The sequence below is a fragment of the Anguilla rostrata genome, chromosome 10 (assembly GCF_018555375.3).
Source record: "Anguilla rostrata isolate EN2019 chromosome 10, ASM1855537v3, whole genome shotgun sequence".
NCBI classification, from domain to species: domain Eukaryota; kingdom Metazoa; phylum Chordata; class Actinopteri; order Anguilliformes; family Anguillidae; genus Anguilla; species Anguilla rostrata.
The window spans coordinates 31,830,239-31,857,736 of record NC_057942.1 but is presented as its reverse complement, the minus strand read 5'-3'; the positions used below and the strand labels follow the sequence as shown (position 1 = coordinate 31,857,736).

At 38.8% G+C, this 27,498-nt stretch overlaps 1 protein-coding gene and 1 long non-coding RNA gene across 2 annotated transcripts in view; one reads left to right on the top strand and one right to left on the bottom strand.

Moving 5' to 3' along the window:
• The window catches only part of arb2a (ARB2 cotranscriptional regulator A), a 161,775-nt gene extending 152,892 nt beyond the window's left edge, over positions 1-8,883 (top strand). Inside the window, exon 11 of the mRNA XM_064296526.1 lies at positions 6,368-8,883. Coding sequence (XP_064152596.1) covers positions 6,368-6,519 — 152 coding nt within the window. The 3' untranslated portion in view covers positions 6,520-8,883. The remainder of the gene's footprint in view (positions 1-6,367) is intronic.
• Positions 3,574-26,640, bottom strand: LOC135233216 (uncharacterized). The gene is made up of 3 exons (XR_010323787.1): positions 26,284-26,640; positions 4,588-4,708; positions 3,574-4,148 (listed from the first exon to the last, which is right to left on the bottom strand). It is a non-coding gene; the product is annotated as an uncharacterized LOC135233216 (long non-coding RNA).
• Positions 26,641-27,498: the final 858 nt, after the last annotated feature.

Genomic DNA, 27,498 nt, shown 5'->3' with positions numbered 1-27,498 from the left:
TTATTGTGGTCGGGGCTGGAATTCTGCGAGGTTCGTTTGGAGAAATATTGCCACGGCCAGGTGTTCGGATTTTCTTTTGCTCTTTGTGGTTCATTAACATTTCATAACTCGGTATTTCTAAAAGATTATGTACCGGCATACTCAGGCAGGAGAAACGTGGAAGTCTTCAGAAAAATGATGAAGACATTATTGGCGTCTGAAAACATCTTTGAATAGCCCTCAGTATTGTGTATGAAGGGTTAGCGTCGTATTTTTTTATGTTCGGAGTAGGCATTATCAAAGCAAAAATGTTCTTTCATCTGTGTCCATGCATTTCTTTTCTTTCTCGTTATGTCTGTTTCCCTTTCATTTCTCGTGGTTCTACTTTTAATGACCAGCTTCTCATTTAGGCCGCATCGTCATTCAAACAAAGAAAATGTTTTGTTTTCGCATTACGTGTAAATAATACGCTACTAAAAAAATAGAATTACCTTGAGTAAAAAAAAAAATTACCATAGGGTGCTTGTGGACCTATTGAATTTTTTTTTTTAAATGTGTGATCTCGCAAGTCGCGCTTCTTCAAAAAAATTTCAGACGAAAAAAAAACATTATTGAATGTATTTCGGATTAGCAGAGTTCTTCACAACTTCAAAAAAAAAAAAAAAAAACATAAAAAAACAGCAGAGTGAATTGGCAGCCATCGTGCCGGTTAAGTGCATGATTGGCCTATTTAGCAATGAGTGCTTCGGCATTCAGGGGAAATGTACACAGATGTAATTTGTGTCATTGAATTCCTCATTTATTGGGCTTAAACATGAAAACAGCGCGCGCGAACACAGCGTGAAAACATTTCGCGGCGAAAGAAACACGCCTCGTTCGAAAAAGCAGCTTCGCTGGCGGCCTGTCTGCGGCCAAACTTTGTTTTAAAGGTTTTTTTTTTATTCTGGTCCCAAGTTAAGAACAATCAAACGAATGTCTTGAAAGCTTTGCAGTGACCTGGTTGGGGCTGTCATTGAGACGTGTGGCATAGTGGGGGCCTGTCTCGCGGTGGGTCGGGTTCTGCTGAAGGGACTTTAGAGGACGGGCGCTCGTATCACATGACACTCGTATCACATGACCTGTCCTTGGTCTCATGCTCTCCCATAAAGACTTATAAAGAGGTTTTTTTATAAAAGCACGGCCCTTAAAGCAATCAAGGCCAGTCATTTACTTAAAAATAACACTTTGTTACCAGGTAGGGATTCGTTCAATATACACCCTAGTTTTATATACTTAATTGCTTTATTTAAAAAAATTTTTTTTTATGATTTTCATAATGTGAAAAGTGTAGAGTGATGATTTCAACAAGTCAAGGTTCTCTTTCAATTTATGTAGAAATATTAAGTCCCCACGACTGGGCCTGAGGCCTGTTTCAGTGTTTCAGCTTTCTAATTTATATGTGTGCGTAATGAGTTTAGAATTATATATATATATATATATATATATATATATATAAAATGACATGTATAAATGAGTTTTGCCGCATTGTTTTCCTCAACATATCAAAAACCCTGAAATAATAAAGTAATTAAATATGTGTGGGAGAAAGATCCCACTTACCGGGAGTAATTAAACCTGAATGGCATTATGGTGGTATCGTCAACTTTCTGAGTGTGTGTGAGCGTGTGGGTGTGTGTGTGAGAGAGAGAGAGAGAGAGAAAGAGAGAGAGAATCCTCCATGAACCTGATTAATTTTCACAACGCGGCTCGTGTTCTCGGAGAACAGATGCAGTGGCCATTTCGCTGCGTTGCCCTCTGGGGTTTGCATTGTAAGACAGGAAAGGTCTTATCCTGTGAGCAAAGCCGCCTCCAGCTCCCAGGGCGAGTAAGTCCCCGTTTGGTCAGTTAGCCAAAGGCGGCTTTGTGTACATTGTTAGCGGGGACTCTGTTAGCACGGCGCGTCGAGGGCCCCAGACACCTGTTCCCGTCTTGTTTGTCCACAGTTGACACCGGTTTTAGACACCAGTCAGTGACCAGGCAAAAGAATTATTGTATATATGGGGCGCGAGGTCTTCGAATGCAAGGAACAAGCATATCATTGGTAGAGAAACAGTATATAGGTGGGAAATCATAAACCTTGTCTCTCGGCAGCTAAGACTTGTGTCCACTCCTCTTGTGGAATATTCACTTTCCGTCTATGCTGTGTTACCGCTGCTGCTTGTTTGCAAGATTGCTCCAATGTTCACAATTAATTTCATTTAAAATAAAATGTATAAGTAAACCAATTAATGAATAGCGTTTGCATGTTAAAATATGCATTTCTTGTTAATATGTATCAATATTATTAGGCACTATTTATACGTGGAAACGGTGTTTGTCGAATTGTGTTGGATTTAAGTGGCATATGTTTCCGGTGTTTAAAATTTGATTTCATATAATGTTAAGAAATCCACAAAATCTATATTTATTTAGGTTCATTTTAATACATTATATTTAAGCAATCAATGTTACAGCAAACCCTTGGCACTTCATTCCTCCATTAATGTAATTATAAATTATGAAAAAAAAAGTTCAATTCAAATAATATAGGCCATTAGTACACAAGCAATTAAGCAGCGCGGCTTTAAATAATGTACCACAGATGGAAACTAATTATAACAAGCGTGCTTTGATTTTTTTTTCCCCCCCGTTCCTTTTTTCTTTCCTTTTTTTTCTTTTTCTTTTGCAAGTATTTCTCGGGGCGTCACTTTGAGTTTTCATTCACCTTGTATTTGTTTTGAAATCTGTTACAATCAGAAGATTACCGTTTGTTAGAGCAGACTGCTTTTTTGGTCTGGGGAAAATGAAATAAAAAAAAACATGGCCCACAGCGATGACAAGATTCCTCTAACACCGAATCTGAAAGTTCCCTCGCCTCATCACCAACAATAATAATAATAATAATAATAATAATAATAATAATAATAATAATAATAATAATAATTCAGGAAGGCTGTGGGTTATGGTTGGATGTAAAGAGTGTAAGTGGCTCAGAGATCAGACGGCTGCTTCGTTGTCCTGCAGGAGATCCGGTGGATTTGACGGGCGAGGTGTAACTGAGCAGGATCGAATGGGGGCTGCGTCTGTTTCCTCCGTCGCGTATTAAAAATGACCGGGGGAAACAAAGAACAGACGGCGGCCAATAAAATCGCCCGGACAGCGAGGACCGCGCGCGCGACGGGCCAAATGCGACCGGACTCGAGCCGCTGCGGCTTCTTAGCCTGACCGCTGGCCTCAAAGCCGGGAGGAGGGGAGGGGGAAGGGGGGAAAGGGGGTCGTCCGGAATAATCTGCTGAGGGTTCTGCAAGGGTCAGCGCTCGGCCTCATGCATGCACAGTTTGGGTTTTTTTTAGTTTGTTTGTTTTGTTTGTTTTGTCTGTTTTGTTTGTTTAACCTCTCCCCCCCCCCCCCGCACTCGTCCGGCTGTCTAGAAGCAGCGCTCCTTGGCGTTTGTGGGCACGGGGGCGTTGTGAATGCGCTAGTGTTTTGTGAGGACCAGGGCAACGCAGTAAAAAAGGAGAACCACCTCTGAGTAACCGACCACAGACCACCTGGAAGCAACACACAGGCCAGACGGCAGTTTACAGCATTTTATTTCACTCTGGCTTCTTTTAAACGATACACTTGAACTCCCGGAAAATTGTGCAGTATAATACGACTTTGCAAAAGCCTTAAAAAAAATAACGAGCCTCATCCATCGCCCAATAAATGTCTTTCAAACTTTTTGCTTTAATGTCATTGGAAAAAGAATAGTTTAATGAATATACATGGCAACCATATATTTCATACACCTATTGAGTACACACACATATGCATGAAACTAAAAGTTAATGTCCAATGAAATTTATACATATAACTCTCAATACGCTTTGCTCCACAGAAATATGGCTAGTAGAGTGAATAGTACATCAGGTTGTAGTCTGCCCCATAAAAGTAAACAAAAAGATGAGCAGAAAAAAGACTGTAATTGCAACCTGAAAATCTTTTTTGGTTGCTTTTTGCAATTATATTTTAATTGCTGATACATTACATTAATTAGAACGCAGGACTGGGCCGTCATATCAAATAAAGATGTTTGATAAGAGACAGACCTTCGAGACAAGTGGAATCCTCTGGTTGGTTGAGAAGGCTAAGCCCTTCCCGGCGGTCATCTGAAATAGAAATGACTTCTCAGTTCAAGATGTTTAATCAATTCACAGACCTTTTAAAGACATCGTCTAGATTTGTTGAATAAATGAGCACTACCGTGTACCAATGTACCAACCCTCTAAGTCGCTTTGGATAAGGGCAACTGACAAATAAATATATTATAAATTACATGAATTTAAAAAAAATCTTTTGTATCCTAATTGTTCTTTAAACTATATATATATATATATATATATATATATATATATATGTTGCTTTTTATTTTAGCTATTTTAAATAATGATCCTCTAGAGTCAGAACATTAAAAGTGGATATTAATCCTGTGCAATAGTAACGTCAAAAGTAACGCCAGGAAAGTAATAAAAATATGTAGCATAGTTGCGTCAGTGTTGTGACATAGATAGGCAGATGGGGTGAGAAGTGTTTTGGTGAGAAGAAGACCTGTTTGTGGTGCACGGCAGGTGAACCCCTGAACTGGGGTCAGTCAGAGGGCAGTCCCCCAGTACTCCAGCAGGTGAATATCCGGCGCCGCCATTGATCTTCTATTGTGCTTGTCCTCGCGCTGAGAGAAAAAAAACAACACTGGAATCAGAGAACTCCCCCCCCCCTTCAAATTGGTTATAAATTATGAATAAGAGAGGTCGGAGGCTACGTCTGGCCTTGTTCCGCTGAGACCCCCAGCACAGGTGAATGGCATTTCTGTGAGTGGGGGGTGGGGGGGTTGGGTGGGGTGCATTATTAACTCCATGATTGCCAGGTTTGATAAACTTGACCCAAGGCGCGGATCACCCTGTTGTCCATTAAACCTAAACGGCATTCTCAATCCGCCCCACCCCCCTTCACCTCTGGCGGCCCTGGGGGGGGGGGGGGGTCAATCTAATAAATACGGGGTCAGCACTACAGACACCTGACTGCGGACAGTGGGCGGAGCCTGAAAGGTGCTTTTCTTTTTTGTTTGTTTGCTTCTCCAATTGCATCCCCACCCCCCCCCCCCGGCCCGGCCCGGCCCGGCAGGCAAGGGGATGCCAATACCGACCGCGAAAAGAAGTTTCTGGAAAGACGCGGGCATCGGCAATCCCTTGGTAAAAAAACGTCGGCGGAGGGGAACGTCGTCGGACGCGCGCCGCTCGTCTGGAGGTCCCGCACGCTGATGCGTTTGGAGGCAGCGTTGCCAGGATGCATTATCTCCGTAATGGAGCGCTGATTACTATCTGCCGAGGGTGAATCAAGGCGAAATTGGCAGTGTCCCGCGCCGGTTACAACCGGCTTCCCCGTGGCTGCTAGGCCCCAGGGTTCCGCGGGACGACCGCGCTGTTGTCGTAGCGGATCACGGTCCACGGTCACACGCGCGGCACTGTGGGATCTCCACACACACACACACACACACACACACACACACACACACACACACACACGCGCACGCGCGCGTTGCTAAGCAGCCGTACGCGAGCGGTGCGAGCGGGAACGCGTCGTCGTAGCTGGTTGCGGGCCCAGTGTTGGAATCGCCGGCGGTAACCGTAGCGCTGACCTAGCGCCGCGCGTTCACAGAAGCTAGCGCGTTAGGCGGCTCTGAGGAGACGGGCGGCGGTCTGCCGCGCTCATCCGAAACGAATCCGGGGGCTCGAGGTTTCCCCGGTCCGGAACGCACCTTCTTCTCTCTCACCTGAAATGAAAAAGAACCCGAACGCGTGCCAAACACTCAGATGATATCTGAATTGAAATTTGAATTCTCATGAAAATTTGATTTTTTTATTATTTATCTGTTAGCTTATTTGGTTGCAACTTTGAAAGAAATATCTGCTGAACGGTCATTGCGTTGCAGTATAGGAATTCCCCCAACTGTACGCAGCATTTATTCCATGCTACTGCTAGTCTCAATTTCATGCTGTATTTGGCATTTGTTTGCCGTTTTCTCTTATGTACCCTGTTGCTGGCACTTAAACAGTTCAATGGAAATTGTATTTATTCCAAATGTATCGTTACGAGACCAGAGAACTTTTTTTTATTGGCTGCCTGTGAGAGAGCACTCTGACACAGCAGTGGATGTGTACCCAGCTATGTCTTCGCAACAGGGAGAGTGAGGACCAAACATCTCTCATCCCCCAGTTACAGCATGTCCCTGTCAACTCCCCCACACCCCCCTCCCCGCTCCTGTTCTTGCATATCAAAGATTTATGGTAATCTGTGCCCCCCCCCTCCCCCCCCCCTTTCTGCTTCTCAGGTACGGAGCGACATGAGCTGACCTCGTGGAGGAGTTTCCACTCCATTTTCAAGTTCTTCGACGAGACGCTCCAAGCTCAGGACATTGACTCCAGGTCCTCCGCTACGGTGACCAGGCGCAGCTCCAACAGAATTAAACACGAAGAATTTTAGAAGGAGTACAGATGTGTGTGTGTGTATGTGAGAGAGAGAGTGTGTGTGTGTGGGGCGGGGGGGGGTTGAACCACATCCTTTTTCCTTTCCTTCTCCTTTCTTCAATGTTTTTATCCTTTTTTTTTTTTTGCTCGCGGAAAGAAAAAAGAAACCGTCTTCCCCCGTTCCCCTAAACGCATTGTTTTATTCTCAGAGCACCGGGTCCTGGTGTATACATCTAAATAGTGTTTTGCATTATTTCCGGATGACTGCAACTGTCAAAGCAATATGGGTTCACCGTTCGTGCTTCCTGCGGTCTGTAGCCTGGATTTGGTGCTGCCCGTCGGTGCCGAGATTAAGGATGACAGCAGCTCAGCGCCGCGCGCCGTAGCGCACCTCTAATTGCCCTGACATCGCCCTGAACTGAGCTAATGCTTCGACTGCACCGGCTCCCCCAGGTCCTAATGCTTGAAGTCCATTTCTCCAGCCTCCCCCCCCCCCACCACTCGGTTTTCACCTTTTTTATTTAAAATAAAACATACTAATTATGATGATGATAAATAGGCCCAAAACAGTTTTTCGTCTACTCATTATAACGTATATGCTGATTTTAGGTCCGAGTGAAGTGTGTTGTTTTAGTCCTGATTCTGTCGTGTTTTTTTTTTTTTTTTTTTTTTTTGTGTGTGTGCCTGTTTTTTCTTTGCCTTTCTGTTTCCATCCCACTTCTGGTTTTGTTAGTATCCGTTTTCATGTTCTGCTTGATGTCAAGCCATATGTACAGTTAGTGGGCTGCCTGGTAATATCAGTGAGGTTTTGTCACAGTTTTTAACAGGATTGTAATGCACAGATTTCCAGATTTCAATATTGCAGCTATGACTAGATATCCGACCCCACAAAGTTCTGACGTTATTAATATTCTTTTTTATTTTAAGAATGTCTACAGCTTGTATTTTATTTTCAGTGTCCTTTTTTTTGATGTGCTATGAAATTGATTCCTGGAGATAAGGAGGAAACAGTAATATAGCCATAAAATGTCCTAGATTAGGAGTAGAGGATATACATTGTACAGGTTTTAAATCGCTTGAAGTCGAGCATCTAAATTCGTTTTTAGTAATATCTCATTTTGGCAGATAAGGCATTTCAGCAGTCATAACATTCCAATATTTATCCGTTTGCGTTGTCAGGAAATCCCAAGATTTCAATTTTATATTAGATTACTTCAATGTTTTCACAACATAACACGTTTTTTTTTTTTTTTTTTAAACTTACATACTGTGTCACACTTTTAAGTATTAGAGTGGTGGTGTACCTCTCCATAGCCCACTCTGGGATGTGAAATGTGAAATAATCCTAGTTTTCAAAAAGCCGTCTTGAACACATGCTAACGCCCCAGTGTCAAACCTAAAATATGATTTCTGATTATATTAATGTATTCTTCCTGTGATATTAGAGTATTTTATGCCCTGTTAAAGCCTTCCTGAGAAAGTTTTGTGTCTGACTGAAGAATTTAACACCAAATAATATTTGAAGTTAGACATGGAACAGGTTCAATTAACGATTTTGCTGTGTTGGTCATAATTTCTTAAAATCGCACTCCGTCTTAAATTTACCATCTGACTACAAAAAATATATAAATTAAAGTAAAATAATAGTTACATTTTAGGCCATTTGAGACCTCGCTTCTGCTATTTTTAAGACGACATCTGTACATGAGACCTAAAATTAAGTTTAGCTTGGAGAGTTGCTTTAGATTTAGGACACGATTAATATCAAAAGTTGCTTATCATTGCTCGATGTTAGTATAGGTTTTCTAACGGGGTTTGCATACGAGTGATATAGAGAGAATGCACATTTTAACTTAGTTTTTCTTCGTATTTCTATATTGTTGCCTTAGGACTAAACAAAATTCAATCGGCCTCAATGTGTACTGGTAAAATTGTTTTTTAGACAGCCCAACAAGCCATACGTGATTTAATCTAACGTTTTTAACAGAGCAGCCTTAAACCAAATCTTAAGCACATTTGATATGTAAATTGTACCTAATTTTAACAATTATTCTTGAAAGGTTTTTTAATCAGACGATTAACGCATTTTTATTCATGGGATAGTTCTTCATCACAAAGAAATTCGAGTACTTTGTTAGCATTTATGGAACTGGCAAAGGAAATATGTTTTGTACTAGTTTCACTTAAATTTATGTTTTGATAAATCATCAACCATATTATCATAAAAAAGGAGAAAAAAGAAAAACCCTTCCAATCACTAATGTTTATTTACTTATCTGTTGCTCGCCGCCGTGATAATTACCCAAGTATGGTTATGCAATTGTCATTTTCATAAATGTACTGATATTGCTGTAACTGAATAAAATTGTTTGTTTAAATATTTTGCTTTGCTCAGACTCCTATGTCCGACCTGCAGGTTGGCGATATTGTGTTTTTTTTTTTGCGCATAAAGTGTATAGTTCACAAATTGTTGACCTGAAATTTTGATATTATTATTATTATTATTATTTTAATATTTAAGCTATAATGCGTATACTAAGTGTATTCGGATATCATCAGCTATTTTGAGGAACTTTATCAAACGTTCAGTCAACAAACTCCTATAACAAGCTATTTCCTGGGAAAGTAAGTAGGCTGTATTTTCAGATCTATATCTATGACAATTGTGACTTGCACCACCAGAACTAGCACTAGGTTTAACGTTTACATTTGTAAAATTGGTTGCACAGATTGAATTAAAAACGTACTCTGTAGTTCTCGAAAAAAAAGTTGCAGGGAATATAATCTAACGGTATGGGGGGCGGGGGGGGCATTAGTTATGAAACAGAATTCAAGACAAACCTGTTGCTTGTCCTTGGTTACTGGTTTTTCTGAATTCATCGTGTAGTCTAAAGGACAGCCTAAAGTTTTGAAAGTGCCTGGAGTCATTGCTTATCCCGTACTAGAATTGAACTCTAAACTCGGGGGTGTTTATTTTTCAGCGCTAACTCGGATTCATGCTTTCCAAATGAATGTCGTTTGCAGAAAAAGAGGTTTTCTTTCTGAAGCCTGGCTGTCAGCGTGGTGTTATGTGCCGCTTTGTGTGGTCCAAGAATTTTAACAATGTTAAAAAAGAAAAAAAAACACATTTAATGCGTTTCAGCCCAACCTTCGTCAGCGTTTTTTATTTGTCAGCTAAACTTCTTTCGAAGACACAAACCAATGAAAATGCTTGTTAAAGTCATCGATGACTAAGTGAAAAGGCTGAAGAAAGTAAACATCAATTAAGACATTGAAAAAGGTGATTAATCTTTACTAAGAGAGTCATATCTCTTTAAGGTTTACAACATCATTTGTTTTAACGTGGTGAAAACCGATAAGGTCATTAAACGCCTCCTCAATAAATCTTTAGAAATCTTTCCATTAACCTCGAAACAGCAAGTGGAAAGCGGTACCACCAGTAAAGATCTCTCATACCGTGTCAGGTCAGTGATAAATAAAAGTATTAAATCACCCATAATCATCGTAATGCTGCCGCAGTCCTAGCGCTCTCGCATTCAGAACGCTAAAATGTACAGCATGTTTGAAAGGAGAGCTATAAAATCTGGAATTTTATTAACTAGAGTAGATAGGTCCTTATTGATAGTTTCGGGGCTTAAAGTTATTCATTGTGAAAATAACGTTTTAAGATCGTATAATAGGCCTAACCATCATCAAACAGATTAAAATGGTTGTAGGCCAATGTATAGGCTACATATATGAATTTACTGCACACGTATACATAGTTTAAACTTGCGAATCGTAAGAAGTTTCATCCAAGTGTTTGTAGCTAAAATCCGAGTATAACCTGATATTCGAAACCATGAATGCAACAGCCTATACAAATGTTGTTTAAATAAACATGTCGATTATCAATGGTGTCACCCATAACAACATTCAAATTGATGAATTTTATATAGGCCCCTGAGGTAATTATTTTGAAGCATGAACGTAAAATGCATTTATTGCAACATGATCATTGACTTGAAAAGCCTCACTCTCCAAACTGAAAAGCTTCATACTTTAGTCCGTTGATATTTCAATTATTTCGCGAGAAGCATTTTGTCACGCATGTTCTCGTGCCCTCCCTTACTCGCCCATTGCGCTAAATATGAACTATTTCCAAAGAACTGAACACTCTGCAAAGTTAAAACGTCACTCTTTGTCTACTTTTATTCGGGAGTACTCCACCAGATCACTGTCAGATCTCTATTTGCATAATTATATGCTCTGGTCTGGAGAAAACTAACCCCCACATTTTACGGGTCACCAAACTGCAACAATCAATGTTTTATCACATATGCTAAAGAAAACCTTAGGAAACTATCTTAAGAATCTCCGAGGAGACTCTCTCTCTCCCTTTCCCTCTCACTCTACGTCTCTCTCTCTCTCTCTCTCTCTCTCTCTCTCTCTCTCTCTCTCTCTTTCTCTCTCTCTCTCTCGTAAAGAAGCTTGAACCGCTGAAGAGATGTAGTGATGAAAGCAGTGCAAGCGAATTCCAGTTCTTTGCGCATTTGCTCCCCACGAGCACGGCGACCTACCAAAAGCCTAGGGTACTCAGTGGAGTGGCTGGTCTCCGCGCGGAGGAATGTAACGTTTTCATTAGACATTCATGGGCCGACAGTTCCATTATTCCCAAAGATGAATTTAAAAAGTACTGAACTCCCATGTCTATATCTGCATTAGCCATTGTAACCCCCCCCCCCCCCACCCTCTTTGAGCGACACTTCAACAAAGTGTGTTCTTTTCAATTGGTGATAAACATTCCTAGGTTCAGTAAATGCAATACATCACGATTTCAACTTGCAAAATGATCAACTTTAAGCTCAACGCGGTTTAATGCTGATTTTTGTTTACTCACCTGAACTTTAACTTCAAGATTTCTGTAATAAATATGCCTATGTGGATAAATGGGTCACACATTAAAATGTTCTGTGTAAATTAAAACTGAGATTTTATTCGTGAAGAAGGAATGCATTATAAATTCCGAGATGTTATAACACTGTGTGTGTGTGTGTGTGTGTGGCCAAGCATATTTCATTACAACCATTGTCTGCTAAGTGCATATATACCACAAAAACAACGCCGAAAGGCCTTTAGCGGACGCCGATCACCGTTTCAATCTGTTTGGCCCGTGGATCGATGTATTATGACATGCCGCAGCGAGGGACAGAGCTGTGAAAACAAATGGCTGTGTGGGAGGTCAAAACTGTCCGGAACCTGGAAGAAGCGTGTAGGTAAAAAAACAATGCTCTCACAGCAACATGTAACGTAAAGAGGCCTAGAATTAACACGCGCTGACTGAACGCTGCTCAACACCGAATCGAATACATTTCCGGTGCTCAGCCTGCACGAGCCACGGGGTTATACAAACAGTGCCACATCTCTGCTGTCCACATACTCGCATAACTTTACACTCAAGGTTGACAGGGTATTTCCCTACAGTTCTCAACACTGTGGGAAAAGATCTGTCGCTTTTATTTATTTAGTTTGAAAGGTGAGTGTAACCGTTAAGTTGGCTCGGTGCGCAGAAGAACCCGAAACGAGATCAAAATTAACATAAAAAGGATGTTCTTTCATGCGTGAGAAAGTGCTTACAAGCAAGCTTATACACAGCGTCGCTGGATCATATGAAGTTTTAAATTCATTTTAGAAACTTGGATCCAACTGTACTGGATGATATTCAACTCTTACATCACCTCGCATAAATACAAGAACGACATGCAAGTGAAAACGCGGGTTTAGTCTTGTCACACATCTCGACTATCTGATGCGACAGTCACTCTATCTACAGTGTCTGTTAACATTATGTAACTATCTGTTGTGTCTGTGGGCGATATGTGATTTTGACATTCTAACTCAACAGTCACTGACAGCTTCAATCCCCTCCACGCTGACTGGGCCAAAATTCGAATTATATGAGTAATGGTTCATAGCGAAATACACTACAAAAACAGGATACGAGGACATTTAAGACATAATTACTAATTGGTATTAAATGTCTTATTACTAAAACTTTTAGTCTTGATATGATTCTAAAACGGTCTATTCCAAGCGAGTATATCACTCGCCTTTTTCAGTGCCAGTTGACATTGCATATACTGAGCAAAGTGTGGTTCTATTAGTCCATGCGACTGGATTTTTACTGGTGAAACTGCGCAAATAATTATTTTAATAGGGTAGCACAACACTGAATCTCCGAAGGATATGAACTGGCAAGTCACGAGAACAGTGCCTTGATGCTGTAGTTAAGATAATAGAACTTTAACTTACCCTCAAATAAAATATCGTTCCTTTGCGCAAAATGAATGAATGAATGAATGAATGAATGAATGAATGAATAAATAAATAAATAAATAAATAAATAAATAAATAAATAAATAAATAAATAAATAAATAAAAATCGTGTTCTTGGCGCATGGATTTGTGATGGAATCTTGCCTGTGTTAAGATTTGCATTAGCTTCAATTTTGGAAATTAAACATCGTTTCGAATTATCTTCTTTCAAAAAACTATTTTGCAAGTTTTTCTATGAAACATAAACACACAGCTAAGCTAGAAAAGACAGAAATTTATAGTATTAATACGAAAGTGTATCTATGTTGGGTAATGTGCGTATATCTTCAAAGTCTGGGCACAAAATGTTGCCTAAAATGAGGAAAGAATGAACATATTTACACTCTTGTATTATTATATTAATATAAGAACACAAACCATAATCTTCGAGTATAATAACGAATTATGTGAATACAATCTTACATAAAACCCTCGTCTAAAATAAATACAAATACTTCTATTATCTGAAAACGTATCCTAATATGTTGAGAATGCACTTGAACGCAAATAAAAGTTGGCTTTAAATTTTTTCCAAAAACTATTCAAAACGGCTGATTCACGAAACCATGTTGTACAATTTAAAATGGATATTTGGATTAGCTTTAACCAAGCTGGGAGTCCGGTCCTGGTGGTTCCTTTTTGGCGATTTCTTTGAAAAAAAACTTGTAGGCCTATTCTTGATTCAAATGACTTTTCTCAGTGCAATGCAATATCTACAGTCTAAGTCTATGAGAGTAAAAGGGCGTTGAATGTACAGCATTAATGCGAAAAGATAGTGCTGCGCATCAGGTGAACTTAACACTGTGACATAACTGAGAAACTATCAAAATGCACACATTGATTTTCAGTGTTAAATCAACTCAGATATAGTACATGTGATTCTCTTGGACTCGAAAAGCTCTGATAAAGTTAAATTTGCACCGAGTAATTTGCTGTGTACTGATTTTTGTTTTCAACATATGTTTCTGTAATTGGCTGTCATAAATCAATCCTTTAATGCTATCATTATTGGGGTCATTTTTAGGCTGTGATCATTAATAAGAAGAGTAATAAATATACAACAATTCGTATAACCTCAACAAAATAATAACAATAACAAAATGATGATGATGATGATGTTGGTAATAATAATAATAACAATAATAATAATAATAATAATAATTATGACAGTCTAATATGGATTTAAGCTGACAATAATTTGTCCAAAGTCAGCTGCATACCCCAATGTCTCAGACCAGTAAAATATACATTAATATTTTCACTTTGATATTAAACTTGTATTGAGAAATCAGTGATGTATGTTATTGTAATTATAGGCTAAAGACCCCAATAACAAACGTGCCGAGATGAGAGAGTTCGCGATTTCTGGATGGAACACTTGTCATGATACAACAGGACCACGAATCGACTACACAGTCTGTAGAGTAGATTTAACCGTTTAGGTTTCAGAATAAAATCAACGGCTGTATCGCTGCTTTAAATGTTTTCCACAAACTTATAAAATAAAATTAAAAATAAAAAAATATATATTTTTTCTCTGAAAATAAGAGTACTTTACGGAACTATTAAACTCACATACGCATTAATTACAATGATGTTACTGAGTTGACCACTTTTTCAAAATAAAACGTATTTTAAAAACACGTATTGATTCGCATGGACCAGTTTGACGTATTCACTTTAATATGAATAATAGTTCACTTACAGAAAAAACAATGTGTCTACGGCCGAGAATTAATCGAACATGTTTACGCACTACAAGATCATCCTTTTTAAATTGGAAAATGAAAATATAATCCCTTGCACGAACTAGCAAACCACTGCTTAATGCAATAAAACATTTGCTTGTTGGTAATTCTAGGACTCCGGACAAAACTTGAACATGTGTGGTAACGTCAACACCTGGTCAGGCGCTAAATGGCTGCAAAGGTGCTTTATTCTGAATTAAATCAAAGAGTAGTTCTTAAATCCTCACAACACTATTGATTTAATCTGTAGCTAGCACTATATAGGATATACAATATACGCAAAATGGGGCCTGCACTTCTATGACGAGAACATCAGCTCATATGCATTTATTGTGAGTCGACATGTTAAACGTGTAAAGTATCATATAAAATCACACCCTATGAATGGGAATCTTGAGCTGAACATCCTCATTTTAGACCAAAACGCTTGGCCTGTATGGGGGTGGCCGCACCCCCCTCAGAAGAAGAACCAAATTATTAAAGCGCTGAGATATCATCGCCTCCACTGCGCGTCTTCATTAAGAACGCCCCAAAAGATGAGGATCTAAATTAAGTTATTGCCATCCAATGAACCCAAAATTAGTGAGGCTGCCGAAGCCCTCGTCAAACAGGTTTGTGGTAAAAACGCACTGACAGGGAGAAAGGTGGGGAGAGAGGCAAGGGTGAAAGAGCGGGGAATTGGGCAGAGAGATTGACAGCTGTCGTTCTTTCAATGTGCTTTATGGTTACTTTCTCGCAGTTGGAATGAGTCCTGCTTTAATCTCTTCGGCAGCTATTATATTAACCCCATAATTCCCTTTTTTACGCATCATCCCTCTTTTCCATTGTAAACCGTTCTCTCTTCTTTTCACGGTTTCACTTTGTTCCTTCTCATTTCATTTCTTTAGCAGCCATTTAAATAAAATAGGACGTTTTTTTCGTTAACTGTCCCACTGTCAGCAACCATCAACTCTTCATCCAGTTCCCCTGCCCTTTCGTATGCCCGTCTGCCGGCAATGATTGTATTACCTGACTCAGCACGTGCTTTCTCGAGATTAGACGGGATTCTGAAGTAGGCTACACCTGAAAGTTGTAAAGAGGTGATGACAGAGCAGAGCGGTTTTCACCGCAGTAGAAGAAAGCAGGAGAGCCGTACATCCGGATCTATCAACCCAGAAAGAAGCATCTTACATCTTATATATTTGCCTTAGGAAATCTTTAAAATCTTAATGTCTGTGATTGACTGATATTGGCGCAGATCTCCGTGTATGCAAGATTTATTTTTTCTCAGCCCAATGAGATCACTGTACTCATGTAAGGTACTTACAGGTTCGCCGGTTAGTTTTTGTTGTCGTATATAGTTATTCAAAACAGAAGAGTGGCCAAAACAAGAGCAGTTATTGGCTATTAACACGGACAATCTTTACGTTAGCGGGTCATAAATATGATGTAAATGCGCAAAATATAATGCCACTATTGAATATTTTGCTTCTAATCGCATATATATATATATATATATATATTATATATATATATATATATATATATATATATACATACACGTTCCTTTATTTTGTAATTTCGTATTTTCGTTCTGTATAAGCACGGTATTTCCGTATATTGTAAAGTGTAATGCAAGTCAAAGTCTTATAACTACGATTTGAATTCTGTAACTGTTGCACGCAGTTATCAAAAACCATTTCGGAAGGACCCGACTATAGATTGAAGTGTAATAATAACTGATAAGTATTCATATAAGTCAAACAACAATAATTTCGCTAAACAAAATTGCCCTAAATTAATATAAAGCCATGTATATGGGCCTTTTAGAATACATTAATGAAATATCCAGATATATTCTAGGACTGCGTAGTTGAAGCAAACTCGTGGGAATTATGTAAAAAAAAAAAAGAGTATAAAATTCACATGCATGTGTAAAAAGTATTTTAAAGGTATTTATAAAGAACCTCATATAGTGTGCGTTGTTAACGTCCTGAGTTAACTTTCTTGACTAAATAGTTTAGGGTGTATAGAATTTTCCTGTATAGTTATGTAACTTTAGTACAGCGAGAAGACATTCCAATTGTTCTAATTATCTATGCAACAAATGTTCCCAAACTACTTGCCCCAATCATTTTTTCTCTTTAATGTGGAAATTCTAGGCTACGTCCTTGTAATCTAAACAAAACAGAGAATACTCCGAATAACATAAAACTAATGCGCCCGTTCTTGTAGAAAAAAGTGAAATTGAATAATGCTGAATTGACTTCCAAATTTGGCACTAGTTTATCAAACATATCACGAACATTCATTCATATTTACCCCCAACCCCCCGTCTGATGGTTCCTTGAATGGGCTTTTAAAACTGCTATCAGTCTATACGCAGTCAAGATTGTATCGATTTGAAACTTGCTCTGTCTAATGTGATGAAGGCATCCAGCTATCTAGGCGTAGCACCATGGACAGCGCTCTCTCTTGACCTTGAACTCACTCGCTAGCTATTAGATTACCACCGTCTGTGAGCAACTGTAAGCGCCAAATAAAGTTTTATTTTCCAGGAAGATCTTCATATGTTGTCATTCTCTGCACCTCACCGATCTGCCCTTTTGATCAAATGCACTGCGTGATTTGGTGAAACATTACCTCTGGGTTGTTTTGGGATTTCTTTCCACCGAAGGGGAAGTGCTTATATAAAATAACATACATTGTTGCAGTAACAAAGCGGTTAACTTGCCTGAACATACATTTTAACAGTATCTTCCCTGTATTTGTGTCGAACATTTTGAGAGAGGGAGAGTGAGAGACCAAGAGAAATAACTGAAATAGTTTTAATCTACAATTCATTTGTCGTTTCTGACTGAGAAGAAACGTTAAGGTGTCAGCGTGGTAGAAGTGGCTTACTAAGTTGATCAATGTACACGTCCATTCCACACACGCACGTACAAGTGCTCTTAAAACGTCCTCTCCATTCTCAAAAAAGAAAGTCCAAAGTTGATTCGGTGTCAGAGAATGTGCCTTGAGATAAACTTGGAAAGGAACCGGAGCCGCTGTGATAGAAGGGGGATTTGCTGTTGGGGAGAAGCTGTTTGATGGAGCTCTACAGCTTTGAGACAGCTTGTTAATTAAAGCCCCGAGAGATGTGCCTCTGGAGCCACCGTCCATATCAGAACGTTGCTAACTATACTGACAGCGAGTTTCTTAACGAGCAGGCAGGCGGGCTTCTTTGTACCTTGTTCATCAATTCCAAGAATATATTTTTTATCACAAGCTAGCAATGTGATTATTTAATTAATCGTAAATCCCGAAACGGTGCTGAAACATCCAGTTTTTCGGTTCCTACGGCATAATTAAAAACCTGTGGAATTTCAGTCTCATTTGGTGAAAATGATACGAATGTGTTCACCGATTTCCACGTCCACTGGAATGAAGTTAAAAAAAAACAAGAATGCCATAATTCAATTACACAGTGCTAGTGACAAAGATGGCGGATTAGAGAAAATACAGGCAGCTGTCTTTTGATGTTCTAAAAGCACCATTCCCAACCTGTTAGAATAAATGTCATAAGATATACTTTAAAGGATGTTTGCTTTTCCGTGACATTAGACTTTCTGCATGCTTGCTACCATAAACATATCGCTAAGGAAATAGCCAAGGAAATGAAATTCAAACTCAGACGTTTACACAGAAAACCTTCAGAGAAGCCGATATGTATTGCAATGATCTCATGTAGCCATATTATCGTTCCTCCAAAATAAATAAACAAATAAATAAATAAATATCACTGATATATATCCAGTCATGGTATAGGCTACACTTCCAGACCAATTTCAAAAGGGGTTACATACAAGTCTCTCTGCAAAATTCATCTTAATTGAACGTATACTCGCTTTTGCTTCGGGGGTTCTGGTAAAATGTTAATTTCAAATGTATTGTGACTGTGGTTAGCTTATAATGGAAACAAAAATAAGTTAAATAAATATATAAATTAATATAAAATAATAACAATATAAATAATAACCCCATACATATGAGCCAAGTGTAAAAGACAGTAGCTTATTCGTGGTCTTTCACTCACTCAAAATGTCAACTGCTAAATTTTTAACAAATAAATCTGAAATGTGAACAGGTTGCTTGACCAGTTCACCTGCAGCAGTGAGTTTTTAAGCAGGATCCGAAGAGGGTGATGTGAACCAGCTGGAAAAACATCACTTCAGCATCAACAGAACAACTTTTTTGCACACACAGGTTCGTGTGTGTGCTTGAGAGAGAGAGAGAGAGAGAGAGAGAGAGAAATAAATAAACAATTGATTTCCTATTCCCTATTCTGATCACTTTTTATTCTTTTTCAGTTATTTATATGAACCCAACCTTTATTACACTCAGACACGCAAAGAACCAAATGCCGGAGTTTATTCGTAAATCAGAAAAGTTTCCCGGCCACTTCATTTTCTATCCCGGTCTGTGTGGAGCATGTGGAAACTCTGCTTTAATAAATATGACACCACAAGAAAATAATTCTTTGTTCTCCTCCGTGGATGTTCTGAAGCCCGGTCACCTGGTAGCTCCTCCATTTTCTCGAGTTGCTCTACAATCACATATTTTGAAGGCTCTGAAGGATATGAAGAAATCTGGAGCATACACGGTAAAATATTCAGTGTTAATCCAACTCTAACAGTGTTAATTCAACGCTTCACAAATAACATTTGGTCTCACTCCAGAGTGTTAGAGTTGGATTGACACTGGACATTTCACTGTGTATATATGTATGTGTACACAGAACATCATTGTCCTTTAGATGTAGTATATGGGAAACCTAGAGTACTACTGTTCAATCATTGTCCAAATTATGTGTTTTATGTGAATCACTGTTGTTTCTAACACGTTTACAAAATACATAAGATATAGTTTTACAAAAACCTATATGTGTTTTTGCAAGTGTTAACTGTAATTGTTTAAATCGTTTGCTGAACCAATCAATAGCCACAACAAACATCATCATAAAGCAGGCAAACAAGTAAAATGGACAACAAAAAGGAAAAATTACTGAAAAACAATTAGAAGAAATTCAAATGAAAATATATTATGAGTTGTAGAGAACGAGTAGTAATAATGATTTTGGACATAGTCGCATCTCATAACAAACCTATAATACTAATACTAATAAAAAACTACTACTACTACTACTGCTATTACTACAACTACTACTACTACTAATAATAATAATAATATCCCAGAATTATCGCAATGTTTTAATTGTCATACTGTAAACCATTTTCGTTTGTATTGCAAAATATCGTTGATTGTTTAATTATCTTCATTACATTGTTCGAAAACGACATTAATTTCACGTTTATACTTTTACTATTAAAACCTTCGTTTTATAATAAATCTCAATTGTTTTTTTCAAATGCGACGTTTTGACACTATTCATTAACAATATATTGTTATCAAACGCTACCATTTTGTATACTTTTATAAATAACAATATTAACATTTGTATTCTTAAATGCATGCTAAACACATTGCTTTTTTAATTGAATTCCTTATATTTTAATAAGTATAACAAAGGACATATTCCTAACTACATTTCATTTAAACACTGAAGAAATTAAATACTTTCATCAACATTTCACCTGAATCTTCACTAAATAAATTGCAGACGATATTTTGGACAAACAAAAGTTGAAATCGCGTAAGGAAACAAGGAACTGTGAGTGACTATGTCATTTGGGGAAAATCTAGGAGAAAAATGTTTGTTCTTCAGTCAGAGGGTCCCAGCACGGAGAGCGCCATCTAGCAAACAAAAGTAGTAACAAACAGCTCCAGAAAGCCTTCACTGAGGCTGCACGTCAGAGCCGCAAACAAAGGCTCGCGCAGAATGCCAAGCTTCGGCTTTGAGAAACGTTCTAGTTAATTCCAGGAACCGCGAAATATTTCCACAAAAAAAAAAAAAAAAAAAACCGATAACCAAACGTTTGATTTTTATATTTTGAATTTGAATTTTTGTTTCAAATAAAAAAATAATAAATGCAACCCCAAGTAAAGACTGGAAATATAAGTTTTTAATGACCATAGCCTATTAGATGAAATGGCAACAAAAACAGCACCAGAATTTCACAAAATTGCTAGAGAAGCAGGAACTGTTACTGCTTTTCTATTGTTTCTTGGGCATCTAAAACCCGAAACTGTGACTTATGAGGCCCTGCATCGATAAATTATTAATGCGTTTTATATATCTTAGTGCTCACATATATATATATTTATTTCCAAACACACACACACACACACACACAGTGTGACAGCTGATGCTGATACTGACAACTTCAACTACACGCGCATAGCGTATACACCTGAAACTACTTCACATGTCTGGCGGATGGAGCGCGCGACAGTAACTGGTTTCTAACTCCAATACATGAATGTGCCTGTCACACTATGCATCATGCTTAAAGGATCATATATCCAAATGGGATAGAAACAGAAATTTCCAGTTGTTAGTAACAGAAAAATAAGTTAAATAAGAATAAATTGAAGAACCTAGAGATTTTTTTTATTAATCGGATTCATACCAATAGAATTAAGCTTATTGAATATAAAGGTCTATTTCACAGTCACTGTATACTATAAAATTTCAACGTAAACCTTTGCGTGGCGATACTGTGATATTGTACTGTTGTACCTGCCACATTCAAACAACACTCAAAATATGAAAAAAAAAAAACTTAATTACGTAATAAAATAAACCATTTATAATTGAAGGACCTATTTAGCTATTTGCAGCAAATATGCTGTTATGTTGTGCATAATGTCAGCATTCTCGTCGTATGTTATTATTAAGGTGTGTATTTCTTTTAATATATTTCACAATATTTCAATAATATTAAGAAAGATACCTAAATATTAACATTTTAACCAATCCTTACTAATCAATTAATATATAATGTAAACCGACATGTAAAATTCCTATTTTGTTCAGGAGGTATTCCTTTGTTTAAATAATTTTTCACTGAATGTTTGGGAAAAGAATAACATAAGCACATTCAATTCATAATTGCTATAGATTTGTGGTAAAATAGACACAGTTTCTTCAGAACTCGGTTTAAGGAACCAATGAACTCCAGGTCTAAAACTTCAGGGTAAATGACAGCCTCCTTGTTCAAGAAATTGATTGTAATGATGTCAATGCCGTATTTCAATCAAAGCAAACGTTGATCAGCATTTTTTATACCTTTGTACACATTTATTGCATATGGAGTCCAACGTTGCTGCCATTTTGAAAATCGTAAAATTGCCTTCTCTTCCTCGTGCAGAAAATGTCGCTGAGCGTTTGCACAGAAAAACAAAACCAAAATAAATAAGCAAATCCGCACGCACGCACGCGCACACGCATGCACGCGCGCACACACAGCCAGGGTAGGGGGCACACTGTCTGTCAATGTAACAATCCTGTAAGTAAATAATTGTGCGCAACTTGTAGGCCTGTGTTTCATAAACCAATCCCTCCATCTGTGCGCGCGTGTGTGTGTGTGAGAGAGAGAGAGAGAGAGAGAGAAACAAAATTGTGAAGCGACTGAAGTTCAGTTCAAATACAGTTCTTTATATTTAACTTCCCCAAACTTAAATGCCCCCCTTTTTCATAGCATTCTGGCATCTTGGTACACGGTCAGGTGAAATTTTGAGCAGTAAGGATGTGGGTCGGCTTCGTTACTTCATTCGAGCGATTTGAGAACAGGTCACTGTAACGTCACACCGTATACCGTTACTTGCGTGCATTTACTTTTTTAATTGAAGAGAAGGATTAAAAAACAACGTGACGTAAGACAGCGCGATGGTTAATTAATAGGCAAGCCCACAACCCTGCCGCACACACGCACAGGCGTTCACACACACTGTTACATAAAGGAGACACCAGGAAATGCGGTATTTGCATTTGAGAATGCAAGCTACATCACAATCAGCCTAGCTATAAGGTTGTATTATACCATTTTCTTTCAATGATGCATTTGCCTTTCCGGCTGAGCAGGTCGACTTTGCTTTGGTCTGAAATGGTTACAATTTCCCAGTGCCGCCTGGTAATTGAGAGTTTGCGTCTCTAAGCCGACTATCTCTTGCTTGAGAGAGGAGGAGTGAAGATGTGACAAGGTGCATTTGAAGTACTGGCAGCTTTTCGGGCCTTTGCTTTTTCTTTACTACAAACACACCCGCCTTCAAGTAAGCAGCCCCCACTCCTTCCTCACCATCACAATCCTGCCACCCCCTCCACCCTTGAATGAAAGAACAGCTGACCTCTTGGACTCTGTCCACTTTCTGTCCAGTTCCACCAGTGTAAAGGTCCCTCCCCCAATCGCCAGCCTTCTAAATAGGATGCCGGCTATTCTTTATTGATATCATCAACAAATGCAAATGAACTTAGACGTGGTTGGAGTGGGGGTGGACAGAAAGAAACATACTCCAATAACTGATTTAAAACGCTTTTTCTGAATACCCGTAAATTCTTGGAATGGTTTGAACCGCCATGCATTCTATTTGCCGCAAAATGCATCCAGTTTCAGAAAGAAAAATAAATAAAAAAGATCTGAAAGCTACGGAAATTCACCCATTCAGATTAAGAGCGTTTATTTCTGCTTGGCCTTTGAAGAGAAGGGGTCATGTCAGTCAGAAAGAAAAGGCCATTCCGTTAACCCCCTCCCTTTTTACACTCACAACACTGCCCCCTCCCCCTCTCTCCTGTCTCTTATCTCCCATTCCCTCCGAACGACCCCCACCCTTTTTAGCGCGCCCAGACAGACACGTGAGCGCGCGCACACACACACACACACACACACACACACACACACACAAATTCACTGGCAAGCTGGCTTTAAGGCAATGTACAGAAACGATTAGAGATGTGGCTTATTTAACAAGCAGAAGAGGCACGTCCATTACCAGAGCAAAGGCATGGAGGCCACAATGTGCTAGCAGCCAGCTAGCGAGGTCCACTGTGATGCGCTCCAAGCGATTTGGTTGAGGGAAAACGTTTCATGACTCCTTTACAATCATTAAAGTAAAATATACTTCTTTATTTTTTTACAGATTAACCTCCAGTATGTGTATATGTGCATATAGTTTTGTTTCATTATTGCTTATTCGCCAACATGATGGGAAACATAAGTTACATGTAGCATTCGTCCCTGCTTATCAGCAAACAGGCCTATATAATTAAGCCAATTACGTTTATAATTTATCTTTGCTATTTAAGAGTTTTGATCATTTAGCAGTACGGTTTTGCATTGCATTTTCGGCAAAGATTAGGCGTAGCGCACACGACTACTGCAAATGTGTGCCTTTCCTCACTGGAGCATTGATGGAAGAATACACTTTGATGGACGGGGTTGTAGCTTACGCGACGTAAAATATATATCTGGCAAAACAATGAAGCCGACGCGAGGTATATCACGACTTACAGAAAGAGGCAGCAAGACGTAAGATCAGAGTTGCATGATGCCGAAAACCATCGCCAGAGTGAAAGAGATAATGCTACTGTCAAGGCTCGTTCCATGAGGCAAGAATGAAAAATATCCCCCAACAAAACGTTTCAGTCATTCATTATAAAGAGAAATAGACACCATGCTGAGAAATTGGGTAAATAAAAACTAAATTAGAACAATATTAGCCACAGCATCATTCACTAAGCTCGCAACCTGTCTGCCCCGGCGTGAGATTTCATCATGGCAAATTTGTCAATTAATAATGTTGTAGATATAAATCCATAAATCCTCATATTTAGTATTTGCATATATATATATATATATATATATATATATATATATATATTTGTGTGTGTGCGTGTGTGTGCGTGTGTCCATTAACGTCATAATTTATCTGTGGTGATTTTAAGCAGTTCAGGTTCATAAAAGATTTCCTTGGCACTCTTAATTTCAGGAAAGCAGATGTTGCTTTTTTCACGAATCATTTTATAGTGGAGTACATATGTAACCTTGGAAACACTCCAGAACGCCTCTCTATTATTTGCTAAATGACTGTTGGTTGAGACATATTAATCTCCGCACAACCATGATATAAATTACGTGCATGAAACAGCATCTGCAAAACCTGCAGTACTGCCGTAATGAAAGCAATGCGAACAATCCAACTTTCCCACGTACAGAGCAAGGCCTTCACGAGGTGAATCAAATAAATAAATAAATAAATAAATAAATACATAAATAAATAAATAAATAAATAAATAAATACCTATGAGCATCTCCGGATCCGAACACATCAATCGAGTATCAATCGAGTAAATGATTAGCTGAAAAAGCAGCAAGTTCACGTTAACAGACTCAGCAAAATGACTTACTATCATATACAGTACATAAATTAATAAATAGATAACTGCATAAGGGAATGAATGGAACTATAATAATGCAAGTGGCCTGTACACAGGGGGCCTCTTGTTTGAGGCACATTTATCATTTCACTTACCATATATTCGTACTGTAAACGTGTCTCTACGTATTTTATATAATCCATTATCACATCAATTGGTTTCAGGAAAATGATTGTGGGATTATAGTTTCCCCAAACGAAAGCACGCTACACACCCAACACTGGGATTTTCGGATAGACGTGGGACATCATACGGTGGGGGGGCAAAGGGCTTTTTAGCATAAAATGCTGGAGATATGAAAAATAGGTCACCAATAAATTTGGTCTCAGCATGGAGTGTAATTGCAACAAAATGCTCCCGAGTAAAATCGAGGAGTTCACTACAGCAGTGGTGGCGCAGTCGCAAACCATCTGGTGTGTGTTACAAGAGAAGCTGTAAATATTGCCGGAAAATCCAGTAGGTTATTGGGTATGTAAGCACAGAATAGCTTTCTTCCGAAGTGCTGAAAGGCCATGGCGTGGTGGGCGTCTTTTAACAACATGGATGCACTAAAATATATGTATCGTTTTTGCAAAATTTTCCCTCTGCGAATGGATCACATAACTTGCCATATTTACTGTTTTAAATGTATTCAAAATAACTGTGGCGTAAGGTGCACACATTATGAATCACATTATGTTTATGCCAGACCAGTAGTTATTGACTGGCAGTCATTTGCTGTGCTAAATGCAACAGGTATAGTTCCAATATAGAACGGGTTTCGTCTAACCAGATATCCAGTCACTGCAAGAACTGCGCTCGTAAACTGATTCCGACTGACTAACTGTGTTGTTATAAATCTCAAGACGTTAAATTTCAGTTGAAAGAGAGAGAGGGTGCTCGTTCCCAAAAATACAACATTCCTAAACAAAAACTCAAATGTACAATTATTGAACTTCGGAACTTCTAACTTCGCCTCCGCTCCTCGTAGTTCTGACTTGGTTACCTCTTGCTTCATGCGCCCTCCCTTTCAACGCAAACTTTGCTTTCCGATCTCCAGAGTCCTCTCTTTCCGGCGACTTGATTTATTTCAGCTCTACATGCATATACACACAAAAAATAGCACTCTCTAGTTTAAATGCCACGTGTTGATTAATTTGTTGTCAGTGACAGCCAGAGTAAAACTCAGGCGCACACAAGCACATCCTCTACTCTCTCTCTCTCACTCCCGGTTCTCCCTCCCCTGTCTCTCTAACTCTCTCTCTCTCTCTCTCTTCTTGCTTACCCATTCACTCCAACGCATGCATTATCGAGAAGTAGCGGGACAAAATCAAAACAAAAGTCTTACTTTTTCAGCGGACCTCCTTTTAGCCGTTGGAGAGAAAACGATAAACTTCGTTGCAAATGGTGTCTTCTTAAATTTTACGTCCTGGTACAACTATTTACGTAAAACTAAACAATTCGTTTTAATTAATATATTTGAGGGTCTGTCTCATATACCCAAAAGCTTTGAGCGTAGTGTAAAGCAGATTGAGACATATCGAGTTCCCTTTAAAAGGATCATTTCATGTGGGAGGTTGGACACAAAGTTTGGACTCGTGACTGGCATTCCGGAGAGACATGCATATCTTAAAACAACAAAGCGGCGAAGAACGGGGCTTTGGAGGGGGAGGGAGGGGGACTTGGAAAGAAGTTACTAACTGATAAACAGCTGTCATTGTTGGAAAAGTTCGACAGCGCAAAGTTTTGAGCGCCTACATGTTTATCAACACCTTCATGTATAGTGCATTGTATTCCTGGTCCCAAGTGATTTATAATCTTGTGCCATAATAACATACACTGACATATTTACACTTCCTGGTTGTAAACATGTTTTTAGACATCCCATGGCCATTTATCTCTTAGTGTTTTTTAAATACATATATATTTTTGTCTCTGCACTTATATTTCAATTTAAATTGGTTTGATAATTTTTCTATGAATTTCATCCCTGAACCCAACATTTTCAAAGTCGTAATGATCGGGTCTTCACACCTGTTTTAAGGGTTCCATGTACACTTCCTTGTTAAGAAAGAGTGGAGCGGTGCTTGGCGCGTCCCAGGAGGCGAGTATCTGAATCCACAGTTGTTTTTGTTAGTTCTCTGTAACACTGACGATTCACTCTCAACGGAGGGACAAGAAAGCGCGGTCAGCACCAGTGCAACTATACAGCTTAGGGGAATTCAAAGTAAATGGCAAACTTCGGCGAATAATGCAGTTATTTGATTAAAACACGGTAAAGGTATAAAATCAAGGGGGGAAACATTTTTACCAACACTTTTACCAAGTTGAATTCTGCTGCACTGGACACGGGAACAACCACCTATAGGTAAACGTCTTGATTGCTGCTAACAGGAGATGCACATTAGGCAGTTGTGACACATAGCTTGCGCTGTCCTCGCGTGAAATTGCCTGGGCTGCCTACACGTAGCCTATGTATACGTATATTTACGTGAATTTAACTTCAATTTGGGGGGAAGCTGTGACGAACCTTCCGTTGAAATGAAAGATATACAAACAAAAG